The 20068-nt window shown below is 39.3% G+C and overlaps 1 protein-coding gene across 4 annotated transcripts in view; it reads left to right on the top strand.

Annotated features, from left to right (window-relative positions):
• The window catches only part of NEK7 (NIMA related kinase 7), a 64252-nt gene that overhangs the window by 5584 nt on the left and 38600 nt on the right, over window positions 1–20068 (top strand). For all 4 annotated transcript variants that reach the window (XM_033067441.1, XM_033067443.1, XM_033067442.1 and 1 more), the window contains exons 2-3: window positions 7306–7390; window positions 12011–12151. In XM_033067441.1, the coding sequence (XP_032923332.1) occupies window positions 7334–7390; window positions 12011–12151 (198 nt within the window). In that variant the 5' untranslated portion in view covers window positions 7306–7333. The remainder of the gene's footprint in view (window positions 1–7305; window positions 7391–12010; window positions 12152–20068) is intronic.

The following is a 20068-nucleotide window of genomic DNA, read 5'->3' as shown; positions in this document are numbered from 1 at the left end:
CTTATGCCCTTTATAACTGGCTATTGAATATGAAGAAATGGGTTATCAAATTTCTTTCAGGTGAACAGAAGCTAAATGAAAAATGTAGAAGCTTGCTGCTCAAGCAGTTTCAGTTCCTGTTTCTTTTTTCAGATCATGAGAAATAACAAACAATTCAATAAAGGGCAAGTCAGTGCATGTAGAACCCTTTGGGAACACCTTGCAAGATAAGCAATGTACTTGAGTGACATAGTTGAAATGGAGAGGGAGAAGTAAACAAACTAACTTTTTAAATTGTGCAAATAAAGAGTAATGGAAGCGGACTTGTGAAGCAGGAGAGCTTCAACTTTCATCTTCTAGTCAGACAGCACTGACAGAGCAACCTCTTAGTAGCTGAGAAATGACAGTGAGTTGGCATGTGTGTTTTCAGGGTTGGAGTGAAAATAAGCCTGTTAAGTCGGGCCAAATGGATGAGAAAATTGCTTATGAACTCTTAGTGTATTCCCTTACTTTCTTCCAAAAGGGTTATTGGTGTATGACTGCTCCTGCTCTTGCTAAAACCAGCTTTTACCCCAGATAACTGTCTGTTTTATGACTGCTTTGACTGGACTGCCCATGAGTAGGGAATTTGGACATAAATTTGCTGGAAAATGCAATATTTCCAGTTAGGTAGTTAATACCTACCTGTGGATTAACAACTGCTGGGAATTTGTATTGTTCAGATTCAAGGCTGTCCCTAGAGAGCGGGGAGGAGTGTCTTGGCATCCTCTGGGGAGTATTGATCTGGTTTTTAGAAATTGCTTCTAAAGTGAAAACTAATCCTTCTTGAATAAAGATGTATATGGATCTATGCTGAATCACTTTCAGTACTTTAAAAGTTGCATATACAGCTTCTCTCTGATGTGGATGCTTCTGCAGAGAATTTGACAAATGAGTATGTGTTTTCCACACTTCAGAAGACATTTTGGCTTTTTTGGATGATGTGAAGTAAATATTTGCTGTTAGCTAGAAGTAAAAATGAAGTATTCTATGTACATACACAGGTATAGATACATAATCTGTGTGTACAGATATGTGCACATGTGTATCTTAATGTGCATATATGTAATGTTTATGTATATGAATAGGGATACCTGACAATTTGTGATAATGGTTAATGTCATCTTCTAGTAGTGAGTTTGCTTTGTCCCTCGTCAGTTAGTCCTGGTAGACTAACTTCAAGTGGGTGTCAGCTTAAATGCATCTTGCATTATTAATGCATGCATATAAAAATGTGTGTAAATATAGACATTATAAACTGCAACCTGCCCCCGGGTTGCCAGCATTGAGTAGGTGCTGAAGAGTTTTGATCAGTGTTGATGACCTGACAAAGTGTAGGTTGAATTTGACCATCAAGCCAGTTCCCTCCAGTGGCCAAGTTTTTGGTTGAAGAGGTAAAGAATGATTTAAGACAGTCTGCCTTATAAACCAGTGCTGTGGTGTGGAGAGCTAGGACAGTGCAGGAGGGTCTCTTCCCCAATGACCAGCAGCTGTACTGATTACCAAAGCAGAAACATCTGTGCCTGGCCAATTAGTCTAAAGGATATAAATGAGCAGGCCAGCTTTTCACTGTATACAGGCACTTGAAGCTGGAGATGCAGTGAGGTCAGAAGGCTGCTGGCTGTGCTGTGAGGAGTCGAGGGACAGGTGAGGTAAGATGATGTTGTGTGAGGGACAGTCCAGGGCTGGGTGACAGGGACAGCTTGGGGAACCAGCCATGCAGAACGAAGGAAGGTGTTAGAGCCATATGAAATTGCCCATAAGTAAAGGAATCAGTACAAGCTGCCAATAAGAGAATGGAGGCAGAATCAACAGAGAGGTCTAGGAGATAAGGAGACAGAGTTGTGCAGAATTAACAGAGAGGCTTATGAGAAAGAGTGTTGTATAAGAAAAAGATCTGCAGAAGAACATGTGTTGAATTTAGAGTTGTATGAGAATAAGGACTGAAGATGTGTAAGAAATGCCAGTGAAAGGGGCTGATGGTGTTGCCAGCCCAATCCGTCTCAATTTAGCTGTGACGCTGTGGCTGTTTTTCACCCTGCTCACATCCAGCTGAAGGGCCATGCTGTTACTGCTGGGTCTGAAATTTGTCTCCTCCCACCAGGTCTGTGGCTTTGGAGCTGGGAGGCTATGTCAGTATGACTGCAGGTGACAGAGAGCAGTGCTGGAATCAGGCTGGCACGCCTGGGCTCCCTGGCACACACTGCTGGGATTAACACTGCTGCGGTGGGCTGCGGAATTGTGTGGCAGCTATTCAGGAAGGCATTTGGAAATCTAAACCCTTGTTTCCACAGCACTTGGCTTTTTTTAGGTTCGACCAGGGTGTCTGTATATGTTCGTTTAAATTGTGCTTTTGGGTAGCTGAGACTCAACATGTGATATAAGCAAATGGGAATATTTCTTTAGCCTGTATTCTTACATGGAAACATAGTACTGATATGCGTTGCTGGGTTCTCCACCCCACCCCTCCCTCATTTGAGGCTGATCCTTATCTTTAAATTTCGTTAAGATAGATGAGAAGTTTTTTGATCTAATTTTTTTCATTTTAAATCCATGTTAGATATTGAAGAATCTAACTTTACACAAAATTTACAAGAAAACAGTTTACAAAACAAGTTGTTTCTGAAGAGCCTTGTCTCTAACCTGACTAAAATAATAGTTGTAGTAAAACCTGAAAATATCTGCCTTAATTGATGGTGTAATCCAGAAGTAAACATAGGACATTCCATCCTTTGAGAACAGCCAAATTGACTGTGTCCCTGATCAGCACATCCTGAACCAGTGTACCTCTGTGTTTCTGTTAGCAATTATGTGGAGTAGTTACAGCTATATTTTGCAGAGAAAAGATTGAGCTTCTCAGATTCTCAGCAGAACTGTAACATTCTGAACATTCTTTTAAGTATATGCTCTTTTTTGAGAGTATAACTGTTTCTGCTTTGACATTGATTACTGTATGTTCTCACTTAACTTGCAAAATTAATAAACAAGTGCATAGCAAGTAGCTAATGGAAAGCATGTATATTGAGACTATTAATGATGTTTTCTACAAGAAAACGTATTTTTTTTGTTGTTGTAGAACTGCCATCTGTTAAAACAAGAACATTTTTGCCTAAATACCATGTGAATTCGGTGTGAATGCTTTATGGACTTGGAACTATGAAATTAGTTCTTAAAAAGCATGCTTCATGTGATTAAGCAGTGCATTTAATATTTTTCTCTTGAAATGGTCTGATCATGTTTTTAAAGACATAAGTCAAGTTTTTCCTAACTATCTTTTTTTTGTTTTTTTTTACTGTTATTTTAAAATACATTGGATTGAAATGAAAGTGATGAGCTCTGGCTGCTGTTCAGGAGTGCTCCTCTGCCCCAATTGCACTGGCAGCCGTGGGTAGTCCTGCCTCTGCTCTGGCAGGCTGCTGGAAAGCACCTGGAAGGCTGAGTGCTGCCTGTGGGATGTGAGCTTGGTGTGTAGGAGTGTGCTCTTGCCTCTTGGGCTGCTCTGTATCTGCATGATTTTCAGATGTGTGGGCAGATAGCCCAGAGCTCTGATAGGTGCCCACTGAGGAAGTGAATGAGGACAGTGATGGCTGTTTGTGAAGGAAGGAAAAGCTGTTACTCCTGTTTCAGGCACTTGCAGTTTGGTGACTGACTTACTGGTGAGGGCTCTTTTCTACCTTGGTGGAGTAAGAGCTGCTGTGCCCTTGTGATCCCAAATGAAAAATTGGTCCTGTTGTCTGTAACTCCATGAACTTCATTCTGCGCCTTTTATGTGTAGTACCACCTACTGTTTTGATCATCTGAAAAAGTAGGTTTAAAATATTAGTAATTAAACCAAAAGTATTAACTCTGAAGTGTTAGCAGCCATAACCAGAGTATAAGATTTAGTGTATATGAATATCTGTGATCCATATTCTGTGCAGGTTGTCCAAATCCAAATGATCTTCATCATTAAAATGGTGAGCATCATGTTAACAAGATAAATGGTTCAGAAAGTTCCTTTTTATTTTTTTGCAAGGGGTATGCTGAGGGCAAGGAGACCTTACCACCCATGTGATATATTTTTCAATACTCTAAAACCAAAGTTGCATTTGGGGGTTTTGGGGGATGCTGTTATAGTTGACTTGCCTCACCTCACCTCTTGCTTCTTTTTTGTGAACTTTCATTAGGGTAATGAATTTGCAGAAGGTGATCACTGAGTTACTTTTTTAAAGAGGTGACAGACATGTTACAAATAGATATGTTTTGTATTTTCATTTCAATTTTAAACATGGACTCTTTAGGGTGTCTTTAGTGTCTTGTCACTGTAAATTAGAACTTGAAAACCATCTTTGGAAGAGACAATTATTACCTCAATTGAAATTTAAAGATGAGCAATATTACAACCCTATGTTTTGACTTCTGGAGTTAATATTAAGGTGAAAGGCATGCCTGAAAGTGGTAAGTCTTTAAGCTACAAAATCCAGTTCTTACTTATGTTCTGTTTTATAGTATAAAATATTTACATTGCATCCTTGGTGTTCTTTTGCATCTTTGATTTTTTTAATTATCAAAATGCCACAATTCTCTAAAATGTGCGTCTATCATGCAGCCTTCAAAGATGAAAAATTAAAAAATTTTGAAACTTTCACATATGGACATAAATACTTACCTTTGCCTTTCTGCAAAAGGAATAACAAATCCACTAGTTATTAACCTGTGCTTTGTATGGTAGAATGTTTTGCCTCTTTGGTTTGCTTGCTTTTATTAAAAAGACAAACCACAGAGGGGCAGAGTGACTGGCAGTGGTAGTAATGACTTCTCCCATTTCTAATCTTTTTCCAAATTTAACAAGAAAAGAGAGGGACAAATTTCTGAACGCTTTCAGTCAGTGCCTCTGACCATTCAGACAGGATGAATGAGTTATATATTTTGATTCCACATACATCATCTAAACATTTCAGTTTGGGTTTCATTAGTCTTGGGTATATATGTGCAATAGCGGGTAGAGGTTTTTATTTACTACTTTTCACTTGGCAATTTGAAGCAAGTATTTCACCCATAGGAATTACCTGTTGGTACATTACATGGTCAAAATCTTGAAATTTGAAACATAATAGTAAAATACAGCAAAACCTTCAGTAGAAATATTGATGCTATTGAAGAGAGTTAGATTCATATAAAGACTCTTTGAAATAGCTCTTCAGAAAACAACTGTTGTGTTCTTAGGTGTGATAGAAAGATCTCTACAACAAGAAATTAGCAGAGGATTCCTTAAGTTGGCTGTACATTCCCCCCCTGGGATTCGTTGCAAATGCATCAAGCCCTGGGAATCTACCCAAAGATTTTAGATTAAGTTTTGTGACAGCAGTTTAATTTTTGAGCTGTTGTGTTTTGATTTCTTACCTTGGAGGGGAGGTTGCATGAGATGTTTCAGAACTTGGAGAAAGTGTTGGTATTGGTGTCCTAGTGCTGGCTGGAAGATTGCCTGGTCAGTGGTGTGCACTGTCTCTGGCAGCTGACTCCCCATTTCTCAGCATGGTTGTTCTGACAGTCTTGGAAATCTTGACAGTTGCTACCTCCTCTTCTCTGCTTCTCACTGTAGTTTGATAATTGTTTTTTTTTTTTCCTGTTTGCCTGCCTGAAATTCCTTTTTGTGTATCTTCTTTGTCTTTGAATCAGTTGCAAGTAACACAAAGCAACAGGAAGCCCCAACCTGTCTGATTGGTAAGGAAGTATGATGGATGGGAAGGGAAGGCCTGAGGGCACCTTGGTTGCTCTGGAGTGTGGCTGTAGTTTGGTTTCAGGAATTGCTGATGGAGCTGGGATGGCATGTGGGTGATTTCTTTCAATGGGCCAGGGAGAGCAGATCGCTAATGATTTGTTTGTGTATGCTGTCCACTGCTTACTACACAAGGGCAGCACAGGAGAAACTCTGCAGAGCTGCTTGGTGACTCTTTGTTGGTGATGTTACCACAACAATCCTGTAAGAATGGCAACAGTGCTGCGAGCACAAGCCATTCATTAGTTTCTTGAATATTTTGCAGTTGCTTTTGAAAAACTTTTCTAAGGTTTTCTGCTTTCTGTTGAGAGTTTTTTCTAACCCTTTGAATAGACTAGAGGAATTACTGGGAAGATTTGCGTGTTCCAACAGCCATCGGATTCTGTGTGGAGTGTAAATAGCTTTGTATGTGCAAGTATATAGGTTTAGCAGAATAAATTTATTACAGGAAACTTCCTTATGTTAAAGATTTAATGGTGTCAGAAAAGGTGTTCTGTGTCTGTCTCTAGAAAATTCAGGATTTGGAGCAGGGAATAAGAAAACAATAAATTGAAAAGCAAGGATAATGTCCTTGTCAGACACATGGTTCTTGTACCTCTAAAGGCCTTGGGAGGTTTGACCAGGTAATAGGCAGGGATACTTCATCTTTGTGTGATGAAAAAGTTGTTCAGGCCTTGCCTCTTGCTTGTTTCATTGTTTGTGTTCAAAGCTGCCAGTGAACTTTTGTGCTGTCTTCATCTGAACAGGGCTTGCTCTTGCAGGCATCAGTAACCCTTGCTGCTGCACCTGCTCCTTCTCAGGGGTGCCCAAGAAAGAGGGCATTTAGTTCAGGGGAAAAAAAAGAAATCTTATGAGCGTGTGCATTTTGGTCTCTCCTGGTTTTCCTACTAGCAATTCTGTGCATTTTGCAGCTCTTATTACTGGTCAAAACCTTGTGTGTCTATCTTGGGAACGTGGTAGGCATCTTTCCTCCTATCTTACCGATGGGAAATGAGAAGTTCACAGTTGGGAGTGGAGGCTGTGCTTCTAACATGGTATTCCAAAGACCTCTTAACTAGCTCGTCAGAATGCATTGTGTGTTTAGCTTTTTTTCTGTTTAGATGGAACTGCTATTGCATGTTCGCTAAAATCTACAGATAAATCAATGCAGATAAGCAGTGTGTACCGCAGTTGTAACTCATCTGCTATTTCCCCTGCTGCCTGTAGGTCAGACATCTCCATGGTTAAAAAAGTGGTTGGTGCCCCTGAAACTAATGGGATGATACAGCTTTTATCAGACAGTCATTTGTCTGGTGCAAGTAGTTTTAATTCACATTATTTAATAATAAATTCAGGTGCCTGTAGTGATTTCATAGAACAGCTAAGCATAAGAAAACCTCCTTCCCCAAACAGTGCAGAGCTGGACTAGTTAAATGTTCCTAAACTGAAGCATACAATGGAGAATATGAATTCCTTTGTTCTTCTGCTAATGTTCATTAATCATAAATACCAACTGGCTTACAGTGTAATGACTGTATTTTTCTTTTCAGGACATAAGGGACATTGTTGCTTGATAGAATGGATGAACAATCGCAAGGAATGCAGGGGCCTACTGCTCCACCATTTCAGCCACAGGTACATATATCTGGGACTTTTTAAACTGTAACTCGTTTCTTAAATAGAGAAAGGGATAACATTGTTTCTTGAGGTAACAATGAAACTTTAAACAGATAGAATTTCTTCTCATGATCTTGAAATGAATTCTATATCAGTCCGGTATTCCACAGAAAATAATTAGTTTTAGTTTTTGCCTCCTGCTGCTTCACTGACTTTGAGGAGTTGGAGTTGTAGTATGAGGAGGAAGCCAAGAGGAATACAATTATTTCCTTAAGAAATGTTGAGTTGTTAAACACTGTTTGAGAATTGGGTCCAAAGTACCATATTTATTTCAGACTGTTACCTTCACCTGAATCTTACACCTCCTGACAGTGATACTATATGAATTTCTGTCATTACCTGTTGAAACTAGGCATCACGTTTCAACTCCACCTCCCTTTCGCTGTCATCCTCACAGGGAAAAAAAATCTTCCCTGATGTTCAGATGAAACCTTCTGTGTTTCAGCCTGTGCCCATCACCTCTTGTCCTGTCACAGGACACCACTGAAGAAAGCCTGAGTCTGTATTTTGACATGTGTTTTTCAGGGATTTGAGCCCATTGATGAGATTCCCCCTGAATTTTCTCTTCTGTAGGCTGGATGTTGCCAGTGCTGTCAGCCTTTCCCCTGTGATCTGTGCTGCAGAGCCCTGCTCACTTTCTCCAGTATGTCTGTGTGAGGGTGGCCCAGAGCTGGCTGCAGCACTCCAGGTGTGCTCCCACCAGTGCTGAGTAGAGGGGAAGGATCATCTCCCTCCTCCTCCTGGCACCACTCCAAATGCAGCCCAGGACATGACTGTCCACCCCTGGGTGCATTGCTGGCCTGTGTTCACTTTGGTGTCCCCAGGTGTGACCTGTGGAGCTGGTTCCCAGCAGGTCTGTGTCCAGTGTTTCTGGTGCATTTTGGGGTTATGTGTGGGGTTTCCCACTTGCCTGTGTTAAATTGTGTGAGGGTCCTGTCAGCCCATCTGTGCAGCCTGTCAGGGTCCCCTGGGATGACATCACGACCCTCTGGTGCATCAACCAGTCCTCCCGGTTTGTGTCATCAACAAACTTGCTGAGATCACACTTGGCCCCATTATCCAGATAACTGGTGATGGTGTTGATCAGCATTGGATTGAACCCACTCTTGATTCCTGAGGTACACTGCTAGTTGCAGTCCTCCACCCAGACTCAGTGCCATCAGAAATTCACTTTCTGTTTGGAATGAAGTGCCTGAAAGCTCCATCCGAGTTTATCTATGAGGTTAAAACACTCCACTTCCTTACATCACAAGGATGTTTTGGGAAGGCAGATAGTACTCCCAAACTGCTTCCACATTGTAGAAGGATTATGGAGGAAGATAGAAAACTATGGATTAGCAGTCTGAGGCAGTAGACTCTTTTAAGTTCCAGAACTTTTGTGAGAGTAGAATGGGAGCATATTAGCATCCAAATAGGGAAAAGCATTAATTTCTGACTAAACCTGAAGGTCTATGAAAGCCATAAACTGAAAGAAGCTTAGACATCCCTTGCTTTTTGGGGTTGGCTTGTTTTGTTTGGAGTGGGGTTTTTTGTTTGTTTTGGCATTCCCAAAGCTGAAGAGCAGTGGTTTATTAAGTCTCTTCTTGTATGGAAGCTTGCCTCTGCTCAACATTGCCATTCTGCTCTGTTACCTTGTTTGCCTGTCAAAGTGAGGGCTCAGAGCTCTGTGCAGTATTCATTGCACACACAATATACTTCAGTAATGAAACATTTTGTTTCATTCAGTTGCTTTTCCTAGAAATGTCTGACTAGCTTTTTGGTGGTAACTGACCAATCAGTTTAACTTTTCATGGAAGTTTTTCAATGGTGTTTTGTAGATCTTTCTCCTGTGTGGTAATAGCTAATTTAAAAACAATGATTCACAGTCTTTGGGTGATATTTCCCATTAAGGTTTAGATTGCTAACCTTGAGATTCTAGTATTGAATGCCAGGGTGAAAATCTAAGGGAGTCTTCTGCAAGGCTTTGCAGTTGTTTTCAGCTGGTTGGCTGGATAAATTGGGAATCTGAAGAAACTTTACTGCAGCATTTTATGCGTTGAATAGTGTAGTTTCCTTTGGGATTTCATTGGTAACTTCTCCAAGAAAATAACTTCTCTGCTGCTGTTTCTCCTCTTGGAGCTGGGTGTTAGTCTGCTTAATGTTCTCTCTCAACCTGATGAGCTTAGTTTTATGGGTCAGGAATCCTCACTGTGAACGAAACTGGCTAAGCATTTTTAGAAATGCGGTGTGATTTCTTCAACAGAAAATCCCACTTAGGAAAAACCTGTCTGACTCAACTGCTTATTGGAATCTCTAAATTGTTTTAATCCAGCTGTCTGTTTGGTTTTGGTTTTGAACCGAATCTGTAAGTAATTAAAAATAAATGATCAGTTGTTTTTTGAGTTTTTTGCTGGGTATAGTGCACTGGCATAGTGATGGAGCAATACTGAGGAGGTTGCAGTGGGAGAGAAGGACCTCCTGGGAAGTTTTGCTCATTGGACAAACTGATGGTTCTGGGCTCACAGATTTTTGACTGGGATATTTTGGTCAATTAAGTCTTTATTGGTTTCTTCAGTGCTGAAACACACTGTCTTTTTTTGTACCTACCTAGGTCACTACTGAATTTCATTGGTACATTATGGGACATGAAATGGTCTTGAAAATTTAAGTCTCAGAGATGATGGGAACTGAATGCAAATAGCAATTTTTGGAGAAATATTGAAGTAGAACTTCTCTTGAGAGCTCTGGCTAAAGTGACAGCTACTGTCTGGCATATTTTTAAACGTTAACTGTGAATGCGTTGTACTAACTTCTGTGGCCTTCCTGTGGATGCTCTTCTTCCCTGGCAGTCCTCTGCTAAATTATCTATCAGCTGTTTTCTGCGACTGAAATAAGTCTGAAAATTAGTATGATGGTTTCTGTTGAAGATTCTGTTTTCTTGTATAAATGGGCTCTTCATGCCATGATTAATTAATTACTATATTGTGATGTTTGTCTTTTCTCTAGTAGGAATGTTTAAACTTATCTTTCCTCTCCCCAGTTTCTTCTCTGTGTAGGATTACATCAGGAGTCTGTTCAGAGGAGGAAAAAGAATAACATTCTTGCGGTTTTAATACATTGTTCGGCCAGAAGTTTAAAAAATAAATTTGAAAAAAGGAAGCCATTCTGGTTATTTTAATGCTGTCAGATAGATATCTCTTCCATGGAAACTGTAATATTCTGAGTGCTCACTGATTTGCTTGGCGCTACAATGTAATGTGATCATTAGTGAAGTGTATGTAATCTGTTCCATTATGGTCTCAGACCGAAGGAAATCTTTATCCTGCACGAGCTTATTCCCCACAAATGGCATTGTGGTGAGGAGAGACCCAGTGGTAGTTGGAGATGTGCAGCTATGTTGCTTCTCATGTCAGCTCTCCACATCTAAATTGTGTGACAGGACAAGGGAGCAGATGAGACAAGCTGTCACTCAGCCACGCTGCCCTTTGAAGAAAGGCCATGGGGGGGAAAAGGTGCCGCAAATGGGCTGTGAAGTTTACATACACTGCCCACTGTTAAACAGATTACCTCTAATGAAGTGTCTAATGCTCAGGCCATATCAGCCTAATCCTTGGTGGCAGTTCATCCCTCAACTGCCAAAAAACACGGCCCTCTGGCCCTCTCTCGCCACTCTGGCCGCCAAGCACAGGGAGGTGCCCGGTCTTAATAAAGCAAGACAGTGTGTGATCTGACATGCAAATGTAGGTCATTGCATATGTAAATGTGTGATTACAAACCTGCATGCCAAAACACATTACTGAGACTTTGCTCTCAGCATGCGGTTGTCACACTGCCTTAGTAGTTCAGGATAATATTTGTCAAGTTGCTGTGCAGAGGCTGCAACTCCCAATTCAGATGGGAAGTACACAATACTTCTTAAATATAGCCTATTTAGAGGGTCTGTATCTTGCAGCTCTGTGTAGAGAATTCAAAGTCTTGAAGTGTAATTTCAGACATTTTCCCTAAAAGGCCCATAACTACCTCATTAAACTGGGTCCTGCGCTTTGGGATGCACTGGAGCATTAATGCTGCGCCACTTTTGTCAAAACGAGAGTTCTCATATTTTGATTTCTGGAGCAACAGAAGGATATATAAAAATATATTGGATAGTCACTGAAAGAGGGACATTAAAATACAGTCATACAAGCTGCATACAAGCTTATCCTGTATTATGGATTTGGGTAGGGGTTTTGGTTTTTTTGTTTTCTTTTTTTTTTTTTTTTTTTGGATGATGGGACCTAGGCCGTGGGAACCCATAGCAAATTAAAGCCTGATAAGGTATCTTCTCTTCTATGTCTTAGACTGCTAATAAGCTGAAAATATTTTAAATGCACTCAAGAATTTATAATTTTCAATTCTCACTCCACAAATGGCATAGTGAATGTTTTCCTTAGAGCATCTTGTGGTTAGTCTGGAACAGTTTTGGTTTTAATGCATTGGAATGAAATAATTTTAATAATTTAAACCATGTTCCTTCCTATCTATTTTTACACTGGTGTGATTAGTTTTACTGATTTTAGTCTTAAATGTGAACTTTCTTTGCAATATCTTTGATTCTAGAAAGCCTTACGACCTGACATGGGCTACAATACGCTTGCCAATTTTCGAATAGAGAAGAAGATTGGCCGTGGGCAGTTCAGTGAAGTTTACAGAGCTACCTGCCTGCTGGATGGGGTACCAGTGGCTCTGAAGAAGGTTCAGGTAAGGATGATTTTTGTATACATATTAAAAGGATGAATAGAGTTAAATTTGAAAGGCATGTGACATTCTGATACGGTTCTAATGAATTTTTAAATGTTTAGAGATAGCAGGGAATTAAGAACTTTGGAAATTCATGCATGACTTTATATAGTATTCCACAAAACAGTGTTTTGAGATTGAAGGTAAAGTCCAGAGTTGCTGAAAAAGTTAACACATCTAAATGAGCTGTATTTCCTAACTAAATCTTGGAATCTATAAATAATATGAATATTTAGTGGTGTCTAATGTGAAAATATATTATGCAAATCCATGCATTTTTTATTGAATAAACATCTGTAATCCTTCAGTAAAGTAGCCATGCTTCAAAAGTGCATAAATTAAATAAGGTCTGTATGTAATCAAAATTGTAATAGTGAAAAGGAGGGAGAGTTACTGTTTCAAAAGACTGAAAACTATCTGAGACAAATAGAAACCAAAACTGTGCTTGAATCCATAGATAAGAGTTTCCTTCAGATTTTGGGATACAGCTCAGTTCATATGACCATCTTCATGAATAATACATCTGTGTGTGGGACTCTACATGGTAATTAAATGCAAGTGCACCGTGGATCTGAGTGAACTGCATTGGTCAAAAAATTTTCTTGAGGAACCTGACTGTTTCCAAGGTTTATGGTTTAGCCAGTAGTGAAACAGCAGTTGTTACAGAAGGTGGAAGAGCAGCAGGCTAATTAGGTTACTCTGGCCAAGATACATTAAGCCTAGCCCTTGTAAATTTTAACATAAGAAATTATTTGTTCAGATACTTTGTCTTGGCAATTAGCAATTTTTACAATGTTTAAATCAAAAGCAGCAGTTTAAATGAGCAGAGCTTTTCAAACTGAAGCATCTTCACTGTCACCCAGGGAAAAGACAACTCGAGCTATGCCTCTATCCAGTATAATTTCCATTCTCTCTTTTTGTTGGGAGCTGCTCATATGTTAGTTGTGAGACAATTACCCTTTAGAATTTTCTGCTGGATTGAATATGAAAGTTCTGACAATGTGTTTAATTTTGAAATCAAAACTAAAATTAGCATTTCACTTTTGATCTTGAGGGACGTTTAACATTATACTTGAAGGAGTACTACCATCAGATCTGAAAGGGTGTTTTTACCTTTATAGACTGCAAGACAATGTGTAATATTCTGTAGATTGTTTTCTAGAGGTTCTGTTTTTGCCAAGTTACATGCATGCGCTGTAAATTTTTCTGTCATATCTTGACTTGCTGTTCGGTTTCTGTGATTTCCTGTGTGCTGCAGCACCAGGAGGCAGGGCTAGTCCTGGCAGTCATAAAAAAGGAGACTTGGTTCCCCCTTCTGGGAAAACTGCCAGATTTATGCTACTTCAAAAGCTGAAATATGTTCTAAGAACTTTGATCAACAGTCTTAAAACATTAGGCTAATTCTTCCTTCATTTTCAGCATGTGAGAAACCAAAAAGGTCAAATGTGACTTGAAATGCATGTCGATTAAGGTGGATGTGGAATGCCTGGGTACTTGAAGAAAGTCATAAAAGTCCAACCATGAAATTTTTATAACGGTGCTTGCATTAAGAATACAGAGGTATTTTAGCATGTGTACTCCTAGCAGCATTTCAAAAGTCAATATGTGTAGCTGTGTTCTCACAGCAGACTTCTCAATTTGACAGAAGATTTTTTTCCATGTCTGAAGATGACATGCTGTCCATGTGCAGGTTGTGGTTTCTACAGCAGAAAAGCTTTCTTATTTAATTTTTACTTAATCCTTTAATAATTTTCTATGAATATACTTGGTTGTTGATAGGAAATAGTATTAAAAAGTTGTGCCTTTCCCAAATGGCTTTATCATGACAGGGTTCCAGGTGTCTTGGTGTCCAACATAGGTTGTTGATTTTCTGTTGAATGTTATTACGTAGGGCACATGAGGAGGGGCTGTGTTGTATGTAAAGTCACTTTGCTTGTGGAGGTTGGATGTGTGTAGGAGACTACTGTGTGAATGCAAAGTGAGATTTGCTTAACCTGGAAGGAGAAAAAATTCCTAAGCATATAATGATAGCTCAAAAGGCTCGTGGCTGCAGGGTGTTTGGCACAGCTGTTCCAGCTTGCACAGTTGACATCTAAAGCGGTTCCTTTTGGACAGACCATCTTCTGTATTACTGTGAAGATGTTAAGCAACATCTTCAATTGTTGGTGACCTTTCCTAAGACTGCCTAGAAATATTTTTGGTAAATAGTCACAATATTTAATTTCACTATAAAATTTATTTTTGTAGACGCCTTTTGAGAAGTAATTGCTTTTCAGAGGAGTTGAAAAATGGGTCTGCTCTATGATGGTGCTTCTTCCTTTTTATTTCAGTCATGTTCGATTTTATTCAAGTTAAAATACTCCTTTTTTTCTGATACCTTTTTAGTGTAAGTTCAACATGGACAACACAGGAGAAATGTTTCTGTCAGTTATGAGAGAGGGGCTTTATTCTCTCTATTTTACACCTGTGCATGGATTTCACTCTCTACATTAAAACAGTGTCTCTAAATGCTCTACAATGTGTTAAGTAAACATAACTGAGATCTGAACTTCAACTTTTCCATTATCTACCCATTCTCATCTCACATCTTCTTACATCTTGCATGCCCTCCTTCCTCTCCAATCTTACAAGACATGTCTGTTCCATCCCCTCCCCATTTTGTTTTCCTGGCTGGGTTAGGTGTGTACCTGTTTCCTTTATGTGTGTTTGGTAATGGTACCTCGTGTGTCTCTACTGTCAAGGGCTTATGGGGCTTAGAATCCTTCGTTATCCTCTCTCGGAGTTGCAGGATCTTAGGCCACTATTTGTTCCAAAAGGATTGCAGTTTTGAGTTCTTACGCAGCTTTCCAGCAAGAATGTTTATTTTTCACTAATGAAATTTTATTTGGCTGAAATATGTACAATATTGATCAATTTTGTATTAATGTGTACAAAATGTATGTTTGCGGAATAAAATGTGAGCAGAAGTAAGTAGCAGTTAGATGCTCTGGGAGAAAGGACAAGCAGATGGTGACAGAAGCTACTGTTCCTGAATTTGTAGTTGCTGCTGAGTCCAGATGACAGAAAGAAGTAGTATTCTTGATTTGGTTTTTATTGGGCATGTAGCGCAGTGAGAACTGTTTAACTTGCAGGTTTTTTAGTAGTAATTTAACCAGCAGAATTCACAAAATGGTATGTTGGGTCATTTCTTCTTTTGTATCCTTTGTGCTTCATCTTCCCATGTTTGATTTGGTTTTTTGTAATTAGGGAAGTAATAGTTAGGTCCTCTCTTTTTCCAGCATGAAACTGTTTCTGAGATGCTGTTAAAATATTACCTAAATAAAAATAGAAATAAAATCATATATTCACTACAAACTCTTATAAATGTCTACACTATATTGGGAGTTAAAGAGACATCAGGAAAGATCAGCCCCAAGTAAACTGTGACCATAGCAGTATAAATGGAAAGGTTTCTAGGTAAGTTTCTGAACACATGCTAAGTCTCAGATCCAAACTATGCTGCAGATGATGCCTGAGGAAGCAGCAGTGTCTCTCTGCCCCTGCAGCTCTGGGTAACCCCTGCAGCAGAACACCTGGGGTACAGTGCAGTGTTCTGAGCGAGGACCACTCCAGGAGTCCCTTCTAAGGGCAAAGTAAGCAATTACTGGTCACGAAGCATCTTTAAATGGCAAATGAGTGGTAAAACTGTAAGGCTATAGGAGTTCACTTCAGGAGCTATTTTTTTAAGGAAACCTTAGCTACTCAAAGTTTCAAATATATAAAACTGCATATTTCAACAGATTTTCAGATTAATTGCATTTCTACCTTACACTGTTGCATCTTTATTTTCCTTTCATTACAAAATTGGAGGCCCCATGTTAGAGATTCAGACAATGAATCCTTTTATCTAGGGCGTACATTCATTATTCATTGTACATTGTCAGTGGATTGCTACTTCAGGGCCTGAATTACAGTTAATTAATCTTAGAAAAGCACTAGTAATTTCACACTTTCTGAAGCACTATTGTCTCAGCACAGCAGTGCTGTGGTGGCAAAATACTCTAATGCTTGTTGCTGTTCAGTATTGTATCTCTTAATATTTATGTGCATTCGGGTCTTTATTTTGCTTACTTCTCTGAAGGTTATGTTACAGCAGTCATGTTTGATTTGGTTTGGAAATGGTTTTTGGTATTTTTATTGTATACAGAATTTCAAACACAACAGACATAGGTTTAGCATTTAAATTTATCCTTTTCAATGCTGAAAAGAAAAATCTGGAAAAGTGAACTTCTAGAGCAAGTGGAATCAGGTAGATTCCCAACTTGGCACTTCACTTCAAATGAGGGGTTTGGTTGGTAGCTGGTAATGGATCAGATACACTCTGGCCTTAGAAGCTTAGGGCTTGATGTTCTCTGTCAGGTAGTTCCATGTTTCTAAACCTTTTTGCTACGCCCATAGCTTTCTGGGGACATGCATATAAGAACTTCACTCAGAAAGCTGGATTCATACATTGCGACTCCTTTGTTTAGTTTACACATCTGCACAGGAACCATTCCTGCTCTGTAGCTTATAACAGCTTAGAAAGTACTCTAAAAATACCAGTATCTCTTGACAGTATTTACAACTGACATTTCTGGAATAATGAGAGAAAGACTATAATCTAAGCTCACTTGAAGGTACTAGAGAAGAGATTGAGTGTGAAGTTACCAGAGATCCCTTAGTTGCCTAGCACACAGAAGTGTGATAACTCAATATATCTTTGTCCTTCTACTCTCCCTTTGTACACAGCCAATTGCAGGATGAGATAAAAAACTAAGAACTAAAAAGGTTTGTTTCACACAGTGTGCTTGCTAAGTGGGAAAAAACTGCTAAGGGCTTTTAAAATGTTCCTTTAAATCTCTTCATCTGTATTTGCCTGATTGTTTAAAGGAGTTTCACAGTAATTGCTAACTAAGGTAAAAAGCTTACCACAATTAGACTTCTTGATTACACTTTATGGAAGCTATTACATAATAAAAATATGTACTCTATTGTTTGCTGCTTATTAGGTTTTCTTAATACAATCATAATTCATTTTTAGGAATGATGATCTTACGAGTGTCCTTGAAAAAAGAAATTCGGGGAAAATAGTTAAAAGTGTAAATAAGGAGGTATTACACTGTGCAGTTTGTGCTGAGTGGAATTGATGCTGACTAGAGAAGCATGCCTCCAAACTGAATTACCCTGTGATCCTGACCTCATAAGTGGAGTCAAGAATTCAAATTATTGTTCGTCTGATGAATACCCTAGCAGTCTAATCTAAATACAGCAGTTCTTATTGTTAGCCAATTACAGTGATGATAGCACTTGTTGTCTAATTACTGCTAGTTTCCAATAATCGATGTGTGGAGCATCATCAGTGACCTGAGCTCTGCTGGGAGGAGGATGCTGGTAATGTCTTCATGTGAGACTGCTGGGTGATTTCAAGCAGTCAGTTTGTGTTGATCCAAAAGCTTATTGTTCAAGCCTATCCAGAAATCCAGAGTTTTTTTAGGCTTCTGTTGTATCTGCAATCTGTAATTTCCTTCAGGACTTGTAGTTGCACAGAGCTGAGCTGGATCTAAAGCCGGGTTAGGCACAAGTCATTTGACTGCACTGACTTAGTTACAGTGAAGTCACTCAGCTGCAGGGCATGTGCTGCTACAGCTAGAGCCAAGCTCGGAAAATGAGTGCAGTCCCAGGGAAGGCTGGACAAAAGGTTGGAAGTCCTTAGGCAGTGGGAGTCTGGGGTGGATGAGACCTGTGGCCTGCTGATGGCAAGGGGGTACTGTGTGCACAGGGCTGAAAGTCGTGTGTATGAGAGATCTGTGTGCAAGGCTTGTGCTGGAGTACAGACTGACCTTTCAGCTGGGCTTGCTGAGTCATAGGAGCTGAAGGTGGAATTAATCTGCCTGCAAAGCTATAAACTGTTGCAGTCGTGATGGAAGCACTGACATCCCTCCACAGTGTTACACTAATGGCCATTCTGCTGCAAGCCACGAGCAAAGGGCAGCTTCTCCTGCTAAACAAACCTGAGTGCTGCCAGGTGCAGTGCAGGGCTCTGACATGCACTTGAAAGGATGTTCTTAAAGTCTTTCATTGCAGCTTCCATTTTTCAGGGCAAGACGTTCTTCAGTGTTGAGTCATCTGCTGGTGAGGAAGCACGGAGGTTTTTTCCTTGTGTTTACAGTAACCTCCTTGTGTGAGCTGACATGGCTTATTACACTGGAATTCTCTGCTCTGAACTGCAGCAGTTTGGCAAAATAAAAGATCATCTCTTCAGAGAGAAAATCTCTGACAGCTTTTTGCATCTGGTGTGATTCAAAGGTTCTTCAGAGGCCATAGATTGAATATTTTTGCCTTTTTTTAGTTACTTTTTTTGTTACAAATCTTATTGTTGGAGGAAGTTAATGTCTGTGAAACTGAAATTCTGGAGTTCTGGGAAATGCTATTTATAGTCTTTTGTGGTTAGATCTGGATCAAAATCTGAGAACCAAAAGAACACTAAACAGTAAATCTTAAAGTTGTCTGTATTTGCGGTTGTATGGATCAGCTAACTTATTTTTACTGCCTTGCTGTATTTAATTTAGGTAATTTTCAAAGTGCTCAGTTTAGCTGAAGCTGTGACAAATTTGCAGAGATGCTTATGAAGTGCAGCACAAGTAGAGAGAGTCATGTTTATAAAACTGAAGTCTGTCCTTAGGGGAGAGAAGCTGCTTGGTCTAGTCTATTCTATGCTGTTTAATAACAACTTAGAAGTACTGGGAATACTATCCAGAGTACACAAACAAAATTTTGTCTTTCCTATACCTGGATTCTAGATTTTTTGCAACCCTGGGTCTAGAGTTTTTTTTTTTGTTTTGTTGTTATTCTATGAGAGGTACTGATTTATGCCCCTAGCAGAGGCATAGCTTGTAAGAAAACTCTTGGAAAACCTGTTAGTTTGGGTGTGTAAGGAATTGTTCCTGGAACAGGTAAATTAAATTAGTATGTCTCTTGGCATATTGGAACACCCATTAACAGGTGCAAGCTGCCCTGCTTTGTCACGTAGTGAAGCTCATTTGGTTTGAATCTTGAATCTGTGTTCCTGATAACTTTCCAGATCTTACAAGGAGATTGTTGTGTACAGTTTTTAGTCTTAAATTCTGTCCTCAGTTTTGATTAGGTTTTCCAGTGTGTTTGGAGTTGAAGCTGTGTCATTTATAAGGAATGATCTTATCTCACTGTTGTCTAGAACTTGGCAGAAATTGAAGCCTCAGGATGCACCCCTGTACCCGTTCCCTTTTTGTCCTTGCTTCTTGCTGCAGTTTCATTGGTTTTTGGGAGATGAGATATGAATTTTTCCATTTTCTGGTCTCTCAAATTATAAGGAAAAATACTTGATTTCATGCCTTCTCAGTATTTTTTCAGTTACTGTGCTACCTGTAATATATGCAATTTTCTAAAATGTTTCCTAGGAAAATCATTACTCTCTTGTGACTCTGCCAGACCCCCTGGACTTTAATCTGTTGTCAGAATTATTAAGGAGCAATACTTCTTCATGCAAAGTGTAGATCTATAACAGATATAGACTCTTTCATCTCCTTAACTAAGTTTCCAACTTGAACTCAGAAGTTCTTTTCTGTTTTCATCAGTGTTACTTTTAATACTTGTACCTGTAATTTCACATAGTACTCTTCTTCTACATCTGAAGTTGTTTTATTTCTTGGTGTTAGCATTCCTTTCTTGTGATTTAACTTTTAGATGCCACAGTCTCCTGCTTGAATAACTGCTTTTAACTCTGTTTTATTTCTCATCATCCTGTCATTAGTATACCAGTAATTGTGTGGTGGCTTATTCCCATTCTTTCTTGTTTAGTGGTCTTGTTTTCTTCTTTCTTCT

Source organism: Catharus ustulatus, chromosome 9 (assembly GCF_009819885.2).
Source record: "Catharus ustulatus isolate bCatUst1 chromosome 9, bCatUst1.pri.v2, whole genome shotgun sequence".
Lineage (NCBI taxonomy): Eukaryota > Metazoa > Chordata > Aves > Passeriformes > Turdidae > Catharus > Catharus ustulatus.
This window is presented reverse-complemented; position numbering and strand designations above follow the sequence as displayed.